The sequence below is a fragment of the Symphalangus syndactylus genome, chromosome 6, assembly GCF_028878055.3.
Source record: "Symphalangus syndactylus isolate Jambi chromosome 6, NHGRI_mSymSyn1-v2.1_pri, whole genome shotgun sequence".
Lineage (NCBI taxonomy): Eukaryota > Metazoa > Chordata > Mammalia > Primates > Hylobatidae > Symphalangus > Symphalangus syndactylus.
In genome coordinates this window covers 42,148,224-42,168,117 of record NC_072428.2, presented here as the reverse complement: position 1 = coordinate 42,168,117, position 19,894 = coordinate 42,148,224, and the positions used below count along the sequence as shown (strand labels likewise).

At 39.6% G+C, this 19,894-nt stretch overlaps 1 protein-coding gene across 1 annotated transcript in view; it reads left to right on the top strand.

The window, feature by feature from the left end:
- Positions 1–19,894, top strand: part of SPON1 (spondin 1) — a 309,159-nt gene that overhangs the window by 108,074 nt on the left and 181,191 nt on the right. The window contains exons 4-5 of the mRNA XM_055282345.2: positions 6,800–6,873; positions 11,338–11,460. Coding sequence (XP_055138320.1) covers positions 6,800–6,873; positions 11,338–11,460 — 197 coding nt within the window. The remainder of the gene's footprint in view (positions 1–6,799; positions 6,874–11,337; positions 11,461–19,894) is intronic.

The window sequence follows — 19,894 nt, the reverse complement described above, 5'->3', positions numbered from 1 at the left end:
CTCAGAGCAGAGAACGTTGTTTCCAAGGGCCACAGATGGTGGGCCTGCCAAGGGTCTCTTTTAGGTATGCAGCTCTACTGCAAAGTTCCTGTCCCTGGTTTTACAAACTTAGTCTCTAGGACTCCAAGTCCAACTCCTGCACCATTTTTCCAAGAAGTTACACCTGGTCAACCTCATTTCTACCAACACTTCCCCCAGCTCCACCTCTATCTCCACCTCATTCCAGCCAGAAATGGCCACCCTCCGCTGAGTTGTAGCACTTGTAGACGATTGTTTGATTGGGATTCTAACAGATTTGTGTTGTGAGAGTCTGGGGTATGTTCCGTCATAGAAAGTGCCAGAGTTTCTTTAGAATGGCATGATCTAACTTTCATCTAACCTCATTGCACCGTTTTGTACCCAGACCCAAGCCCAGTGAATTCTATCAATGTCAATATCATGGTTGTACAATTATACTTAAGTTTTGCAAAGTGTCACCATTGGGAGAAACCAGGCAGAGTACAATCACTTTGTATTCTTTTTTACAACCATATATGAATCTACAATATCTTAATAAAAATTTTTAAAATAAAAAAAAAGTCTTTCTAATCCCCCTGTCTTTTGTGTCAATCCTAGCATTACTATGTCTCCCTCTAGTCATTGGGATTCGTACCTAGGGAGTCAGCTCTCTTACCTCCCTCTATCTCGGTTTTCTCATCTGTAAAATAGGGATGATAGTAATGCCTACCTCTTGGTTGGGGGGATTAAATGAGTTAATATTTGTGAAGCACATAGGAAAGTGCTTAACTGTTAAACAATAAATAAATAAAATATCTTATGCTTAACTTTCTCTTTCTGCCTTAGATCCAATATGTTACAAGTCCCGATGAATTTTCCTACCATGTGTCTCATAGAGTCTGTATTTCCCATGCCCCTCTCTCAATTCTGACCTTCAGAGCCGCCATCATCTCCTCCTCTTGAAGCCTTGCCATTGTGAAGTTAGTCACTTCACCTCTGCCTCCCATGGCTCCTCCATTATCATGTTCCATATTGATTTCCAGTTTCCTTTTTCTGTTTCTCTCTTTTCACCCACTGGCATAGGAGCTCCTTACTGGAAGGCATCGTTTCTTATTCCTCTTTGAAGTTTCAGCTCCTAACGTAGTGCCTGGCACAAAATGAGTGCTCGGCATATGTTTTTGAGTGAGTGATAATTAATCAGGAATAATCTCATTTCAGCTACTGGAATTGCTTTTTTGCAGTCATGGTAGATGACCTCTGCATCTATAGCTTTGTGACCCCAAGCAGAGACTGCAGCCTTTCCCTTGAACAGTCATGGAGTCTTGTAGATAGAGTCTTGTAGATAGAGTCTTGTAGATAGAGTCCTGCAGATATGTTTTCACTTTTCTTCTCCCATGGGCACACTGTCTTGGGCTTCCTGGATACTAAATGGTGGTTAACATACCTCCATTTCTTGAGACCCACCTAAAGCCATATACAAGATTGGTGAGTGTGCATCCTGGGCATGTACACAGCCTTTGGATAAATATGTGGCCATCGTTCAGTTAGCCCTTGGCATCCTTGTGAAGTAAAATAAGGGAGACGGCCTCAGCATCTGATATTATCATTGTAGTGACTTCAATATTTGATTCCTGGGTCATCCCACAGTTAATTTTTTCATTGGTAGATGGGAATAAATATTGCTGGTTATAAACTGGACCAACTCTATGGAAAACATTACTGAGATCATAGAGAAATTTTATAAAGTATTTCAAGAAATATTCAGTAATAAAGATTTTACTGGAATTGGGAAGAAGGCTGGCAAAAATAGTCTAGAGACCACAAACCCAACCTTCATTTTGGCAATTTATTGTCTCTGTCTGAAGCAGCTGACCAAGGTAATACTCTCACTCCTCCTTCCACAAGCAAAGAAACAGACCTGACATCAATCATAAAAATAACTACTGTTTATTAAGTACTTATTATGTGCCAGGTACTTTTGTTAGGGGCTGGTGACTTAACAGCAGCAATGATAATGACCACCACATACTGGATATTTACCGTGTGCAACACACCACAGTAGGAACTTACATGAATTGTCTCTACATGGCTGTGACCCATTCCCTGAGGATCCAGGTATATTTTTTAAGTCAATTCATGACCTGATTTCTCCCAAGTACTTCAGTTTCTGAGATCTCTCTCTCCCGGGAGCAGGGATCCCAGCCCCTTTTAGCACTAGACAGCAAACCCATAACTTAACAAACTCTAACTTCACCCCAACAGGCAAATTCCCTCAGGAAAAAGAGCGGTAAATGAATAAACCCTCCAAACAGAAGAGGGCTGAGCACCTGAGAGATTCAGGATGGCATTTTTGGAAATGTTCACTTCAGGTTGAAAAGAAAACTTTTGAAATGATTAGTGAGTTACTTAGAACCTCAATATTCTAAAGTTTGAGAAGCTGACATACTGAGAAATTTAATTTAGATTTCCTTAACATGCTCTCTTATGATAAGAGAGCATTCAGTGTATAAATGCTATGCAACAGTACTGCCAAATTGCAACACAGAATGGGAGAAATTTGTCATTTTGAAATGCTGAGGGAGTTCTTACTAACAGCTTTCTCATCTTGTAAAGCTATTATTCTTCTGAACGATAATGTGATTTATAAACCTCAGCTGAGTTTTATAGTTTTGATGGGAAGAGACTCAAAATGCATTTTCTCAGAATATAAAATTCTCTCAGGAGTTGACCAAATAAGGAATAAAAAGAAACTTCTGCAACCAAGTGTACCAAAGTCTTGGCCTCCACTAGCATCTCTGTAGGTGAATGTTGGTCTTCCTCAGGGTTCTGGGCTCAGTTTGACTCTCACTCTCAACTCTGCACACTTTCCCTGGGTGACATCAGCCACTCCAAATCCTTTGACTCTTACCTAGGCCAGCAACTCCCACGTCTACACTCCCATTCGCTCCCAGCTCTCCAGAGTTACAATGCCCTATGTCTAACGACCCACTAGACTGCCCACCATCACAACCTAAGCCACGTTAACCTCAGATTCTCTCCTGTCCCCAAACCCTGTTCCTTCTCCTAGAACATTGGTAGTAGAATGATACTAACATTTGGAGAAATAAGGTACAAATCTTGGAATCTAGCACAGGAGACTGAAAAGTGAATAGGTAGCAACAGAACTCTTAGGGAGGATAAATGAAATTCATACATAATCTAACTTTTTTTTTTGAGACGGAGTCTCCCTCTGTCATCCAGGCTGGAGTTCAGTGGTGCAATCTCAACTCACTGCAACCTCCACCTCCTGGGTTCAAGCGATTCTCCTGCCTCAGTCTCCCAAGCAGCATGGGCCACCTCGCCTGGCTAATTTTTGTATTTTTGGAAGAGATGAGGTTTTAACATGTTGGCCAGGCTGGTCGCAAACTCCTAACCTCAAGTGATCCACCTATTTCAGCCTCCCAAAGTGCTGGGATTACCGGTGTGAGCCACAACACCTGGCCCCATAATCTAACATTTTACTGCAGAATATTGATGTGTTTGATTATAGAGGTATTAGTGGTATATGTACAATTTTAACTTTCTGATACCTAAAAATTTCTGAATTCAAAAACATATCCAGACCAAGGGTTTTGGGTGAAGAATTTGAGGACCTGTCATATATAAAGCATAAGTTATATAAGGTAATAATGTATATTAAGTGCCTCCTTAGTGCAGACTAACACATAGTAAGGGCTCAGAAATGACAACAATTATTAAAATGAGGAAATGGGTTGCCTTAGACTTTGTAGAATATTGAGGAAGCTGACACATCGTATAGGAAATACATATTTTTCATCTCTAGTCCCCCAAAATTTTTATAATCATATATTTCAAAAATTTGAGGGCAATTTTCTATGCACTATCATGCTTTTAAATAATAGGCTTTGCCATGTCCCCCTATTTATGTAGGAGAAAGAAGATTCAGAGTATTTATTACAGAGGCAAGCAAAGGCAGGCATGGGTGATTCTGGGAGAGGAGGCAGCACAGGCAGAGGCCTGGTCGAGTTGAAGAGGTGTTCACAGAAGAATAAACATTGAAAGTCTGCAACCCAGGAAGCTTGGCACAAAGTGATGACAGCCGAAGCCAGGACATGTTTGGGGAAAATTATAAAGACCCTTGAATATTATAAGTTTGTATTTTATCCTGTAGATGACTGATTTTTAAATGTTTTTAGCAAGAGAGCTTGATGGAAACAAAACTTGATTTGCATGGGAGCTCTGTCCACTGCAGCCACACACCAACTGGTTTTTACTATGTCCTGAGTGCTCTTTTAAAAGAGCAGATCTGATCGTCTCAGGCCTCTGGGCACACTCTTCAAAGATATCTCATTAAACTTGGAGTGAAATGCCATCTCCCTGCAGGCTCTGGGTAATGTGGCCCTACCCGTCTTCCCAGCTCATCTCATACAGGTTGAGTATTCCTTATCCAAAATGATTGGGACCAGAAATGTTTTAGATTTGTGATTTTTTTTTTCAGATTTTGGAGTATTTGCATATACACAATGAGGTATCTTAGGATGGGACCCAAGTCTAAACACAAAATTCACGCACGTTTCAAACGTATACATGAATAGACCCTTATATATATAGCCTGAGATTAATGTTATACATTATTTTTAATAATTTTGTGCCTAAAACAAGTTTGTGTTTTACACAAACATTGAGCCATCAGAAAGCAAAGGTATCACCACCGCAGCCTGCCATGTGGACAGTTTGTGGTTGTTTGGCATCACCATCATTCCTAACCCTAAATTTATGTGCTGCCAATAAATGTTTTAACTGTGACCTGATACATGAGGTCAGACGTGGGATTTTCCACTGTAGTGTCATGTCAGCACCCAAAAAGTTTTGGATTTTGGAGTATTTCAGATTTTAGATTTTCAGATTAGGCTTGTATAATCTGTACTGCCTCCCTGACTTACCACTCGTAGGTCCTCCCATGAGCCCATGTCCCTCCCCTCCTGAAGAACTTTATAAGGGGTGCCCTCTCCTTGTCTCCTCCCTTCCACTTGCCTAATTAGCTCCTAGTTTGCTCTTTCAAACCTCAGCTCTGCCACCCTTTTTCAGGCAAGCCTTTCCCAGCATGGTTAGGATGCCCTATTCTATGCTCTCCTGCACTCTGTGGACTTCCTTGTTACCTTTAATCAAGGTTGTGTTAAATGATCAGCTGCAGGTTTGGTTATTTGATACTTTCTCCTACTATGCTGTAAACTTTGAGAATGAGTAGTGTGGCCCCATCTGGCTTGTTTATGACACTGTCCTGGAACCTCCCTCAGGCCCCTAAGCAGACCCCCCAACTATTTGTTGAAAATACACCAGTAATATGGTGGAAAGACAAATGGGGGAGGAGGCTGGTGTGGTTGAAATTAGGTTGGAGCCTTTGGCTGAAGCAGGAATGTGGGGCCTGGGATACTTCCCACTAAGCCTGCCCCTTCCCCTCCGCAGGGATCCTGGAGGCACAGAGTGGAAAACACTCTGAAAAGCACTGTTGGAGGTGATGGGATGATCTGACTAACAAAAGGCTTTGTTATTTGGCTTTCGGGTGAAGACTTATTCTCTTGGCCTGAGGAAACTTTCTTTTGCTTCATAGTCAAAAGAATGATCAAAGTAGCTTTGCATAGACAGGAAGCATATTTCATTCATTTATTTCAACATCTTGTCTCTCTTGGGTAAGGAATGACTGTAAAAGATATCTGTAGGATGGTCAGAATTGTATTATTTTGTGCAAGACTAGATGTAGAGTAGACATTTCTTTGGAAAGTCATCCTGGCCTAGGCCCAGACCATCAGGAAGATTGCCTCCGTACTCTGTGGATCCATGCACACATGGCCCCATTCCTGGGTCTGGGATCATGTGACTCTAATACTCCTTCAGTGTGGTCAGCTATAATACAGTCAAGGAATCCCTATATCTGTTAAATAGGGTGAATGGAAGTGAAAATTACCTTTTGACTGAGTAGCATTGCTGAAGAAAATCAATAGAAGTGGCCCAAAATCCTTTCACATTGTCTCAGTTTTAAATGTTGTAAACTTTCAAATTACTGAAACTCTGGGTTTCAGTATCCAACCCCTTCAAGGCCAGCTGAAAATCAACAACAGAGTGGGTTAAAATAAAAGAAGCATGTCTGTGCAATCCCAAATTAAAGTGAAAATATGCGCTGGCCAAAAGTAAGTCATTTTTCAACCTCAGAATATTTTTTCCAAATTCTAAGATCCTGCATTTGACATGTTTAAGAGGGAGATATAACAGCTGAAGTTGTCTTTGTTCAGAATGTAGGAGACAGTTTTGTCTAGACTTTCAGGAAAGATATAGAATGACATTTTCAGAACAAATCAAAATATATTTTTAAATTCCTTTTTCCCTTTCACAAAGAGGATCTGACATGCTTCTGTGATTTGAATTTGGCTGATCTATAAATGGCCTCAATAGTTTAACATGAAAAGTAGAGTAAAATAAACCATTGAGAAAAGTTATTAAAATACTGTTAGTTCACTTTCTTACCTTCACAATAACCTGACCACCGAAAACAATTTAGTAACTAATATTGAGTGGAGTGGTTTCTGGGTATGTGTTAATCTCTTGACGTACATTTCCTGACTTAGTTCTCACCACAACCCCATAAAGCAGGTATTGCTGTTATGTTAATTTTCTCATGAAGACACAAAGAGTTGGGGTGACTCACTCAAAGCCACAAAGCCAAGCAGGGACTATGTCTGACTGATCCCCCAAACCTGCCTTCCTGCCCTCCTCACCACTGTGCTTGGGTCTTCTTTCTCCACAGGGCCAGCATCGTACAAAAACGCATTATTTATTTTCAAGATGAGGGCTCTCTGACCAAGAAACTTTGTGAACAAGGTAAGACCCTGTGGGTGGGGAGGGGGAGGGGCAGAGGCATGGAGGGCAGCTCCTCCTGCACAATCCTCCTGCTGCAAGAATTAAGGCCACTGGGCTTCGTGAGTTCCTCTGGGTTCTGCTTCCTCACGTAGCTCCGATTTTTAATCTGGCTGTGTGCTGTGGATAATTGGATCCGCCTTAAGCTCTAATTACTCAGCTTGATTCCCTGGGTAGAAGATAATGTACCTTATATTGGTGTCGTCTTCTTATTTTTGTGAAACAGTGATTATTCTGAAGAGGTTCCTTGGAATAATTCACAGGACTTAATTAAGGAATGCACAATTGTGTACCTTTAAAAAGTCTGTAATGGTTCTTTGGAAAAAAATCACCAGCAAGATCTTGTGTGGCACCCAGACAATATGGGAGGATTTTTTCCAGAGAAGACCAGCAGGGGATGGGGATGCCAAGGGGGCGTTGACCTTGTGATATCACCATATTCAAGGATCTAGTCTTTAGATTTTCAAACTCATCAACCTCCTCTCCTTAGGTGGAAGGTATTCTAACAAAGCTCATGGAAACTAACTAGACTGGGGGGATAAAGCAGAGGCCTGAATTTAGATCAGGCCCAGGTTCAAATCTGCCTCTGCCCCTTCTAGCCATGTGACTTAAATAGATAAAATAGTACAGTACCTCCTTGACACATAGTAAATGCTATCTATAGAATAGATAGCTCTTGTTATCTATATCTGAAAGCTTATTCATTAATCTACTGCAAAAAAATTGAACTTAAACATCTGAATGTTTTTAAAAGTTATTAGATAACTAAATAAAAATTTAAAAATGTTCTATATTTATACAGCATAACAATCTCATTTGTATTTATTTTTGCAGAATTTTTATTTGCATTTAGAGCAATTAGTGTTTTGAGAAGAAATAATCCTCTCCAATTATAGCAAAGTATAAGCTACTGAGAAAAAGAAAGGTTGATAAAGGTCTTTGGGGAAAACAATAATAATAGGTAATATGTATGGGGTGCTTTGCTACATGCCAATAACTATTTTAAGCACTTCATATGCATTAATTTTGTAATCTGCACAACAGCCCTATATGGTAAAGATTATTATTATATTTTTATTTTATGGATGAGGAGCCTGACACAAAAAAATTAAATAGCTTTCTTAGCATCATATAGTCGTGGTGGAAGGCAGGGTTTGAAGTCAGGAGCCAGTGCTCTTAACCATTGCTTTCTATCAAAGCAACTTCTTCCCAATTCAGTAGTTCTTATCATTGCCTTTGACAGATCAATGCATCGTCCTCCTGTAGATGAGCTGAGCAGAAACTAGGTCCCCTGTTTGGAATTGCTTAGAGAACATGGCAATAGCAAAGGAGAGAGAGTTGGATACCTTGCATTAGGGTCATACCTCCCAGAGGGGCTGGAGAGCTGGAATCTGTAGTCCAGAGAGCCCTGGCCAGCTTCCAGATGGCAACACCACACGTGTCTTCTGAGGCTTTTCTTTTTTGTGTCCAACTGCCTGCAAGTTCACTCAGCCTTTCTCTAAACAGGGAGCATCTCCATTTATTAAGCTCTTGGTTCCTCAATGACAATCCCATCCCTGCTGTATCTTCATGTGATGAGATCCAGGTGTTGTGGTGGACTTATGGGTGTTTTGGATCACACATTTCCAAGACACCTCCTGTAAATGCCTTAGACAAGGCTTCACATAACATCAGGGTTGAGACATTGGGAAGTGCACGTTAGTTAATGATTGATGTCAGCACATGAGGGTGTCAGTATCTCCTAAGAACCCTCAGCTCCTGAAAATAAGGCTGTCCTCTGATAGTCAAACTAACAAAACCACACCACAGTGCCTGTGGGAGAAGACCTAGAGCTGCACAGATGAAAAGCAAAGGCAACCAATACTTTTAAAAAGCAAGATAAACAATAGGTTACTTCCAGTTAAGAACAGAGAAACAAAATATTCAAAAAAGTGATCTATAGCAAACATATGCATACACATACTTTATTTTTTATTTTTTAATTTTTTTGAGACAGAGTTTCACTCTGTCACCCAGGCTGGAGTGCAGCGGTGTGATCTCGGCTCACTGCAACCTCCATCTCCCGGGTTCAGGAGATTCTCCTGCCTCAGCCTCCCGAGTAGCTGGGATTACAGGAACGCACCACCATGCCCATTTTTGTATTTTTAGTAGAGATGGGGTTTCATCTCTACTAAAGATGAAAAGATCTCTGTCTCACAAGTAAGAACTAAATAGAGTTTTGCCATGTTGGCCAGCCTGGTCTCGAACTCCTGACCTCAAGTGATCCGCTCATCTCTGCCTCCTAAAGTGCTGGAATTACAGGCATGAGCTACCGTGCCCAGCCCTGCATACACATACTTTAATACCATGTCACAAACAATTAAAGGAAAGAGACAAAAAAAAAAAAAAAAAAAAGGAAAAATGAAGGGAAACGCAGAAAAAAGAGAAAAATGTCAACAGAAACGGGATAATGAGAAAAGGAACAAAGAATACAGGAAGAGAGTTGCAAAGGAAGTCAGTGGATTTAGCGTAGAAATGGGGAGAGAGGGCAGCTCTGGAGATGCTCCATAGCCTGAAATTACCCATAGTTGGCAGGCCCTGCCGTGGTTAGAAGAGGAATAAGTGGACGATTCTTATCACTGCCCTTTGAAAGCCTGATTCATTTTCAATAGGCTTTTCCTTAGTAGGAAAACAGTATGTCTGTTTTTATTTTCAAACTTAAAAATTTATTTTTCAAATGGAAGCTTAAAAATGTATTTTTCAAATGGAAGCTTATTTTCCTTTGAAAATACAAAAGGTTTATTATGCATTCCTTCGAACTCTCAGAAATATCTTTAAGTTTACCACCTATATCTGAAAGCCCTTTTGATAAGGCAAAGCTACCAGTTGGCCTTCTTTTGGTTTTTGTAGAGACTATTGCTGCCTTGTTTAATAGCCCCTAGTAGTTACAATTGAAACCTCAGCATGTATCGCTGATTTAGAAATCCTAGAGCTATGTAGGGAGGCAATTTTTTTTTTTAGTGCATCTTTCTTCATTGGAAAAAGCAACACAGAAACAACAAAAAAGTTTTCTCTCTTTGCTGTCTATGCAGACCCATCCAGATGAGGTCTTTCCTGGAGTAATGTAGTGCAGAGATTAAGGGTATGAGCCCTGGACCCAAAAAGACCTGGCCTCTAGTTCTGCCTGCCCTGTTCACTAACCCTGTGACCTTGAACAGGTTACCTAATCTGCTTCGATTTACTGACCTGTAAAATGGGGATAGCAAAAGTACTTACCTCCTAGCATTGTTAGGATTAAATGAGACAATATATGGAAAGAAATCAGCACATAAAAGGACTCAGTATTTTGTAGTTATTATGATGATGTCTCATCCTTTTGTCTCCACCCTAGAACCTAGAATTCACTTCTATCCATCATGGATTTTATGTATTTAAACCAAATCAAACCAGTAAATTCCAAAAGGAAGTCTTGTAAAATGCTCTTCATAACACTCATAATGATTTTAACATTCTTTGTCACTACTCTTTGTATAATATTTAAGAATAAATGTCCAACTGCAAAGAAAAAAACCATTTACGTTAATACTACTAGAGGAAGTGAAAAAAAGCAACTGAAGCAAGTTACATCTGTAGTCATTGTTTTCATCTTGCAGGAAGCAGAGCAGACTAAAAGCAACAATGTGCAGCTAGAGATGTGGGTTTGACAATCAGAAATACTGAATTTATTCATGTAATCTCTCTTTCCCTGCTTATCAGCTATTCACAGCTAAAAATGAGGGCCGAGAGGGAATTTTAAGTTTTTCCTGGCTACTTCTATACCCAGAAGTACAGTAAACCTGAGCTTATGAACACATTTCCACCCCCTACTCCTCCCAGTGAAGTCTCTGAAAGCGTGATAACAAGTGACGTGATTATATATGCATGTCTTTTTTTTCTCCCTTCAGTAATTCTTTATATCGCTCTATTTATTTTCACTGCTCTGCTTCAAAGTCATTCCTTCTGGTCCTGTCATTTTGGTCCCAGAGAATATTTCCTAGAGAAAGCACACATGTGTATTCCTCTTAAAATTTGTTAGAGAAATTCTGTTGTGGGAGGGGTGGGGAAGGAGACCAGGATCCGGAAAGGATGATTGAGTAAATTTTACCCCTGATTTTTCAACATAGCCCCCATCTTAAATATTCTCAAATAACCTATGGGTTATTGTTCCCACAGATCTTCTTACATTGTTAGGGAAAAAGCTCTGAATTTTTTTTTTCAAAATATTACCATACTTAGAGGCATACAAAATCCTTTATTGCCCAAGTACTGATCTGGCTCTAAGTCTTATTAACGAGTGAAAACTGCATCTTCTTTTCCTAAGGGTTAAGGATAAAATGAGACCATGATAGCACCACCTTATATACAACCCACATCTACTTTCTAACTTGGTGACTTTTCTGACTGTTTCAGATTCCACATTTGATGGGGTGACTGACAAACCCATCTTAGACTGCTGTGCCTGCGGAACTGCCAAGTACAGACTCACATTTTATGGGAATTGGTCTGAGAAGACACACCCAAAGGATTACCCTCGTGAGTAGAGTGGCTACTCTGTGGTTTGGGGAAAAGCACATTGTCAAAGTTCTGTCTGGTTGTAGGGCGCACTAGCTGCAGCATGTCAGATCTGCTCCCTAGTATCGGCTGGTTCATGAAATGTACATTGGAGGTATGTATATTAATCAAGACAGGCAGACATTATATGGGTATGCTTTCAGCTTCTTTGCATAGCATTGTGCTGTTTTTTTTTCTCTGTTTTTTTTTTTTTTTTTTTTTTGAGACGGAGTCTCACTCTGTTGCCGAGGCTGGAGTGCAGTGGCACAGTCTCGGCTCACTGCAACCTCCGCCTCCCAGGTTCAAGCAATTCTCCTGCCTCAGCCTCCTGAGTAGCTGGGATTACAGGTACGGGCCACCATGCCCAGCTAATTTTTGTATTTTTAGTAGAGATGGGGTTTTGCCATGTTGGCCAGGCTGGTCTTGAACACCTGACCTCAGGTGCTCCACCCACCTTGGCCTCCCACAGTGCAGGGATTACAGGCGTGAACCACTGCGCCCAGCCCCAGCATTGTGCTTTCTTATCTGTAATTTTTAAAAGTATTCCTGAAGTCATGCTGCTTATATTCAGGTGAGGCATTTGGTAACCTCAATCCCCCTGCAATGACCCTGTCCATGAATTCCATGACAGACCTGCTGAAAATAGCTGGCAGAAAGGGACCTGCTTGTGACTCTACAGGTCAAGGTCAACAAATACTCTACTATCATAGGTGTTGGTAATTAGTCAGCATGCCCTTTTTTTTTACTGACTTCAGATACCACCTTGAAATCCCTTCAGGAGGGGCCAGACATGGTGGCTCAAGCCTGTACTCCCAGTGCTTTGGGAGGCTGATGTGGGAGGATCCTTCGAGGCTAGGAGTTAGAGACCTGCCTAGGCAACATAGCAAAATTTTAAAATTAGCTGGGCATGGTGGCACATGCCTGTAGTCCTAGCTACTCAGGAGGGTAAGGCAGGAGGATCTTAAGCCCAGAAGTTCAAGGCTGCAGTGAGCCATGATCACACCACTACACTCCAGCCTGGGCAGCAGAGCGAGACTCTGACTCAAAAAAAAAAAAAAAAAAAAAAAATCTTTTCATAACATTGTTATCAAGATAGCCAATACAAAGCCATGAGAGTTGTCAGGAGACCCCAAACTTACTATTTTTTAAGTAGATCCTACTAATTCCACTTTATCATATAATTGTCTCAACAAACGCCTAACATGTGCCAGGCACTGTGCTCAGCTCTAGAGTTATAATACTAACAAAAAAAAGATGCACCCCATATTCTCAAGCCACTTAGCGGCTAGTGGAGAGACAGACACTAACCAAATAGTCATGCAGAAAGATGTGAAGACTATAAGAAAAGTGGACTCACTGTGAACCAAGCATTTCTACATATGTTACAGTGTTTAATCCTCAAAGTAGTGTGTTTTTGTGGATACAAAAAGCACATTTACTGGGGAGCAGAGAGATGTCATGATTTGCCCACATTGAGATGTAAGTAATGGATCCAAGATCCAAAGGGGTTTTTCAGGCTCCTACGGCTGCCTTTTGTTTGGGTTGCATGTTGCCCATTCTCTCTGTGGGTGGCAGGATGTCCACGTGTGGCACTGAGCCTGTTTTTTCTGTTCATTGTCTGTCTTGTTCTTGTGCATTTTACTTTGGAGTTACCGCAGTTCAGGAAGAACAGTAGGAATGGGAGAGAGAGATTAAAAAGAGGGATTTGGCTCAGGTCCCAAAGGAGAGGGGGAGAAAAGGGCACATGATTGGACTTAAGAAGACTCAGACCAGATCAGAACCTCCATGATCCCCACGCAGCCCACCCAGAGGGGACTTCGACATTTGTTGACAAATCAAGAGCTCTATTGTTTAATGTTACCCACATGCAATCAAGGCTTGGGATCTTAGAAGCCTCTTTCTAGTTCATTCTTCTGACTCTGAGATTCAGCCTGATCGGCATCAGCTGTGTGGGAGACCTGTGCGAAGAAACTTGGACTCTCTGCCTGGGGGAAAGAAAACATTTGGAACAAGCATGATGGAAAAAATTTCCTCCAGCCTCTCCTATCCACTAACCAGAGGAAATAAAATGTTAGGGGCCCGTTACTCATCTTTTGTGATCCTAAGAAGCTTCTTGACCTTTCCTATTCTGCCACTGTCATTTCCCAGAATTTAGGGAGGAGGTGAAAAAAAAAAAACTGTTTTTGGGTCTTTGGGCCAAATCAAGTACAAATCTATACAGAATTTCTGTGGAGTTGCTGAGAGTTTCTTAGTAAATATAGCAGACGTGTGTTCCAGATCTTCTAGGATTGTTCCATTTCTGACATTATGTCTCATAGACAATTGTCAGATTGTGTCCTAATTTTTGGTTGGAAAAATTTGGTCACTTGTACAGAATAGCACTTAGCATACTGTAGTTATTTTTTTAAAAGTCTTTCTTTCCCACTAGGCTGAGAAGTCCTCTAGGACAAAAGTGATGACGTGCTTATCTTTGATTCTTAGTGCCTGTTGTCTTCCCAAGCACTGTGTACTGATTGTTGGACTCAGAGTGGCACTCATTATGACCTGGGAGGCAGATGTCTAGCCTTCACCTAATTATGATGGGCAGTACAGAGGAGAGTGTGAGCCAAACTTTCCATGGATGAAAAGGAGTGAACACACAGGGAGACTGGAGGCATTTAAAAGGACTTGGGGAGGATCTAATCAGGATCTTGAAAATTTAATGTTCTCAAAAGTTATTTCTATCAGTCTTAAGTAATAGATGAATTTCCTTTTGCCGCTGCAAAGATGATGCTGTCTTGATAACCATTCTCTATCATCATGCCCAGAGAAGCTTCCCACAATAGTGCAAACTGACAATTGCCAAGCCCCCCTGTCCTTTATTAGTCATCCAAAACACTGCTTTCTCTACAGTGATCTTAGGACAGTGGTTCTCAAGCTTTTAAATCTCAGGACCCTTTTTACATGCTTAAAAAATCTTTGAGGATCCCAACATAAGTGGTTTATATGGGTTATAGCCATCAATCTTCCATATATCAAAAACTAAAACAGAGAAATTGAAAAATATTACTTATTTTTAAAATAAACCTAGTAAATTAAAAATAATAAACTTGTTCCAGGTTAATATAACGAACATATTTTATGAAAATACCTATATTTAAAACAAAAGAAATGTGAAAAGAGGATCAATGTTTTACGTTTTTGCAACTGTCTTTTCTGTCTGGCTTAATAGAAGACACCTGGATTCCCATTTGCCTTTGCTTCTGCATTCAACTTAGATTCAAAATAGATTCAAATAGATTCAAAAAATCTATTTTTTGGTTGAAGTATGCGAAGAAAATTCTGTCTCATATGGCTATGTAATTGGAAAAGGGAAGAGTATTTTAATAACCTTTTCTGATAATTATGGATAATCTTTGATCCTACACCAGAACTCTGCAAATTGTTGTTTTTTTAAAGGTTAATTACAATGTGGAATATGAAACCATATCAATGAACTTGTACTCTTACATTAAAAGTCACTGCTTTACCTTCTACTTTGAATGGATCTTTTACAAATGCATGCTTTTGTAATATCTTACGTTGATCATTTGGAAAATATTGGTTAGCTGAGTTATGCAGATTGTCCAAGTGTTGACACAGTTCGTTAAACAATATGAAAAGCCATATCCATTAATATCACTACCAATCTCATCAGAAAAGTATTTAATATTGGAAAGCTATCAAGTTCTTAGTAATGAATACAAGTTTTCTAAAATTCTGAGTTTTGCTTGAAAGCTTAATTTTATCATTGGCAACAAATACTGTCAGTTATTTTCCTTGAAGTGACAGGCTCACTTTATTTTTTAGAAAATGTAGGCCAAATTCCCAAGTCTAAATAACCATAATTTGTCTATCATCTGTCCTTTCAAGTGAAAATGATGTTTTATGAACATAAAAAGCGGCTAGTCCAGCTTGCACCTCAAAGAGTCGCGTAAGTGCTTTTATTCAAGACAATCATAGTACTTCAGTATATAGCAGAAGTGCTTCTGCATAGTTCGCAATTAGTCACACAGAAAAATAAAAAGATGTTGACTCAAAGGCAGAGATCTAATGAAATTAATCATTTTTATTGTTTTTTCAAGGACATTCTTTTTTTTTAACTTTAAGTTCTGGGATATGTGTGCAGAATGTGCAGGTTTGTTACACAGTATACATGTGCCATGGTGGTTTTGCCACACCTATCAACCCATCATCTAGGTTTTACGTCCCACGTGCATTAGGTTATTTGTCCTAGTGCTCTCCCTCCCCTTGCCCTGCACTCCCCGACAGGACCAAGTGTGTGATGTTCCCCTCCCTGTGTCCATGTGTTCTCATTGTTCAACTCCCACTTACGAGTGAGAACATGCTATGTTTGGTTTTCTGTTCCTGTGTTAGTTTGTTGAGGATGATGGTTTCTAGCTTCATCCATGTCCCTGCAAAGGACATGAACTCATTCTTTTTAATGGCTGCAGAGTATTCCATGGTGTATATGTGACACATTTTCTTTATCTAGTCTATCACTGATGGGCATTTGGGTTGGTTCCAAGTCCTTGCTGTTGTAAACAGTGCTGCAATAAACATAAATAGGCATGTGTCTTTATAACAGAATGATTTATAATCCTTTGGGTATATACCCAGTAATGGGATCGCTAGGTCAAATAGTATTTCTGGTTCTAGATCCTTGAGGAATTGCCACACTGCGTTCCACAATGTTTGAACTAATTTACACTCCCACCAACAGTGTGAAAGCATTCCTATTTCTCCATAGCCTCTCCAGCACCTGTTGTTTCCTGACTTTTTAATGATCACCATTCTAACTGGCGTGAGATGGTATCTCATTGTGGTTTTGATTTGCATTTCCCTAATGACCAGTGATGATGAGCTTTTTTTCATGTTTGTTAGCCACATAAATGTCTTCTTTTGAGAAATGTCTGTTCATATCCTTCACCCACTTTTTGATGGGGTTGTTTGTTTTTTTCTTGTAAATTTGTTTAAGGTCCTTGTAGATTCTGGATATTAGCCCTTTGTCAGATGGATAGATTGCAAAAATTTTCTCCCACTCTGTAGGTTGCCTATTCACTGTGATGCTAGTTTCTTTTGCTGTGCTGAAGCTCTTTAGTAAGATCCCATTTGTCAATTTTGGCTTTTGTTGCAATTGCTTTTGGTGTTGTAGTCATGAAGTCTTTGCCCATGCTTATGTCCTGAATGATATTGCCTAGATTTTCTTCTAGGGTTTTTATGCTTTTGGGTTTTACATTTCAGTATTTAATCCATCTTGAGTTAACTTTTGTATAAGATATAAGGAAGTGGTCCAGTTTCTGTTTTATGCATATGGCTAGGCAGTTTTCCCAGCACCATTTATTAAATAGAGAATCCTTTCCCCACTGCTTGTTTTTGTCAGATTTGTCAAAGATTAGAGGGTTGTAGATGTGTGGTGTTATTTCTGAGGCCTCTGTTCTGTTCCATTGATCTATATATCTGTTTTGGTACCAGTACCATTGCTGCTTTGGTTACTGTAGGCTTGTAGTATAGTTTGAAGTCAGGTAGCATGATGCCTCTAGCTTTGTTCTTTTTGCTTAGGATTGTCTTGGCTATATGGGCTCTTTTTTAGTTCCATATGAAATTTAAAGTAGTTTTTTCTAGTTCTGTGAAGAAACTCAATGGTAGCTTGATGGGAATAACATTGAATCTATAAATTACTTTGGGCAGTATGGCCATTTTCACAATATTAATTCTTCCTATCCATGAGCATGGAATTTTTTTCCATTTGTTTGTGTCCTCTCTTATTTCCTTGAGCAGTGATTTGTAGTTCTCCTCGAAGAGGTCCTTCATGTCCCTTGTAAGTTGGATTCCTAGGTATTTTATTCTCTTTGTAGCAATTGTGAACGGGAGTTCACTCATGATTTGGCTCTCTGCTTGCCTATTATTGGTGTATAGGAATGTTTGTGATTTTTGCACATTGATTTTGTATCCTGAGACTTTGCTGAAGTTGCTTATCAGCTTGAGATTTTGAGCTGAGATGATGGGGTTTTCTAAATATACAATCATGTCATCTGCAAACAGAGACAATTTTACCTCCTCTCTTCCTATTTGAATACCCTTTATTTCTTTCTCTTGCCTGATTGCCCTGGCCAGAACTTCCAATACTGTGTTAAATAGGAGTGGTGGGGGGCGGGGGCATCCTTGTCTTGTGCTAGTTTTCAAGGGAAATACTTCCAGCTTTTGCCCATTCAATATGATATTGGTAATGGGTTTGTCATAAATAGCTCTTATTATTTTGAGATATGTTCTATCAATACCTAATTTATTGAGAGTTTTTAGCATGAAGCAGTGTTGAATTTTACTGAAGGCTTTTTCTGCATCTATTGAGAAAATCATGTGGTTTTTGTCATTGGTTCTGTTTATGGGATGGATTATGTTTCCTGATTTGCATATGTTGAACTAGCCTTGCATCCCAGGTATGAAGCCGACTTGATCATGGTGGATAAACTTTTTGATGTGCTGCTGGATTTGGTTTGCCAGTATTTTATTGAGGATTTTCACATCAATGTTCATCAGGGATATTGACCTAAAATTTTCTTTTTTTTGTTGTGTCTCTGTCGGGTTTTGGAATTGGGATGATACTGGCCTCATAAAATGAGTTGGGGAGGAGTTCCTCTTTTTCTGTTGTTTGGAATAGTTTCAGAAGGAATGGTACCAGCTCCTCTTTGTGCCTCTGGTAGAATTCAGCTGTGAATCCGTCTGGTCCTGGGCTTTTTTTGGTTGGTAGGCTATTAATTACTGCCTCAATCTCAGGACTTGTTATTGGTCTATTCAGGGATTCGACTTCTTCCTGATTTAGTCTTGGGAGGGTGTATGTGTCAAGGAATTTATCCATTTCTTCTAGATTTTCTAGTTTATTTGGTAGAGGTATTTACAGTATTCTCTGATGGGAGTTTGTAGTTTTGTGGGATCAGTAGTGATATCCCTTTATTGTTTTTTATCATGTCTATTTGATTCTTCTCTCTTTTCTTCTGTATTAGTCTTGCTAGCAGTCTATCTATTTGGTTAATTTGTTCAAAAAGCCAGCTCCTGGATTCACTGATTTTTTTTTGAAGAGTTTTCATGTCTCTATCTCCTTCAGTTCTGCTCTGATGTTCGCTATTTCTAGTCTTCTGCTAGCTTTTGAATTTGTTTGCGCTTGCTTCTCTAGTTCTTTTAATTGTGATGTTAGGGTATCGATTTTAGATCTTTCCTGCTTTCTGATATGGGATTTTGTGCTTATAAATTTCCCTCTTAACGCTGCTTTAGCTGTGTCCCAGAGATTCTGGTACATTGTCTCTTTATTCCCATTGGTTTCAAAGAACTTATTTATTTCTGCCTTAATTTTGTTATTTACCCAGTAGTCATTCAGGAGCAGATTGTTCAATTTCCATGTAGTTGTGTGGTTTTGAGTGAGTTTCTTAATCCCAAGTTCTAGTTTGATTGCACCGTGGTCTGCGAGACTGTTTGTTATGATTTCTGTTCTTTTGCATTTTCTGAGGAGTGTTTTACTTCCAATTATGTGGTCAATTTTAGAATAAGTGCTATGTGGTGCGGAGAAGGATGTATATTCTGTTGATTTAGGGTAAAGAGTTCTATAGATGTCTATTAGGTCCACTTGGTCCAGAGCTGAATTCAAGTCCTGAATATCCTTGTTAATTTTCTGTCCCATTGATCTAAAATCGACAGTGGGGTGTTAAAATCTCCCACTATTATTCTGTAGGAGTCTAAGCCTCTTTGTAGGTCTCTAAGAACTTTATTTATAAATCTGGGTGCTCCTGTATTGGGTGCATATATATTTAGAATAGTTAGCTCTTCTTGTTGCATTGATCCCTTTACCATTATGTAGTGCCCTTCTTTGTCTTTTTTGATCTTTGTTGGTTTAAAGTCTGTTTTATCAGAGACTAGGATTGCAACCTCTGCTTTTTTTTGCTTTCCATTTGCTTGGTAAATATTCCTCCATCCCTTTATTTTGAGCCTATGTGTGTCTTTGCACATGAGATGGGTCTCCTGAATACAGCACACTGATGAGTCTTGACTCTTTGTTCAATTTTCCAGTGTATGTCTTTTAATTGGGGCATTTAGCTTATTTACATTTAAGGTTAATATTTTTATGTGTGAGTTTGATCCTGTCATTATGATGCTAGCTGGTTATTTTGCATATTAGTTGATGCAGTTTCTTCATAGTGTCATTGGTCTTTATATTTTGGTGTGTTTTTGTGGTGGCTGGTACCGGTTTTTCCTTTCCATGTTTAGTGCTTCTTTCAGGAGCTCTTGTAAGGCATGCCTGTTGGTGACAAAATCCCTCAGCATTTGCTTGTCTATAGAGTATTTTATTTCTCCTTCACTTATGAAGCTTGGTTTGGCTGGATATGAAATTCTGGGTTGAAAATTC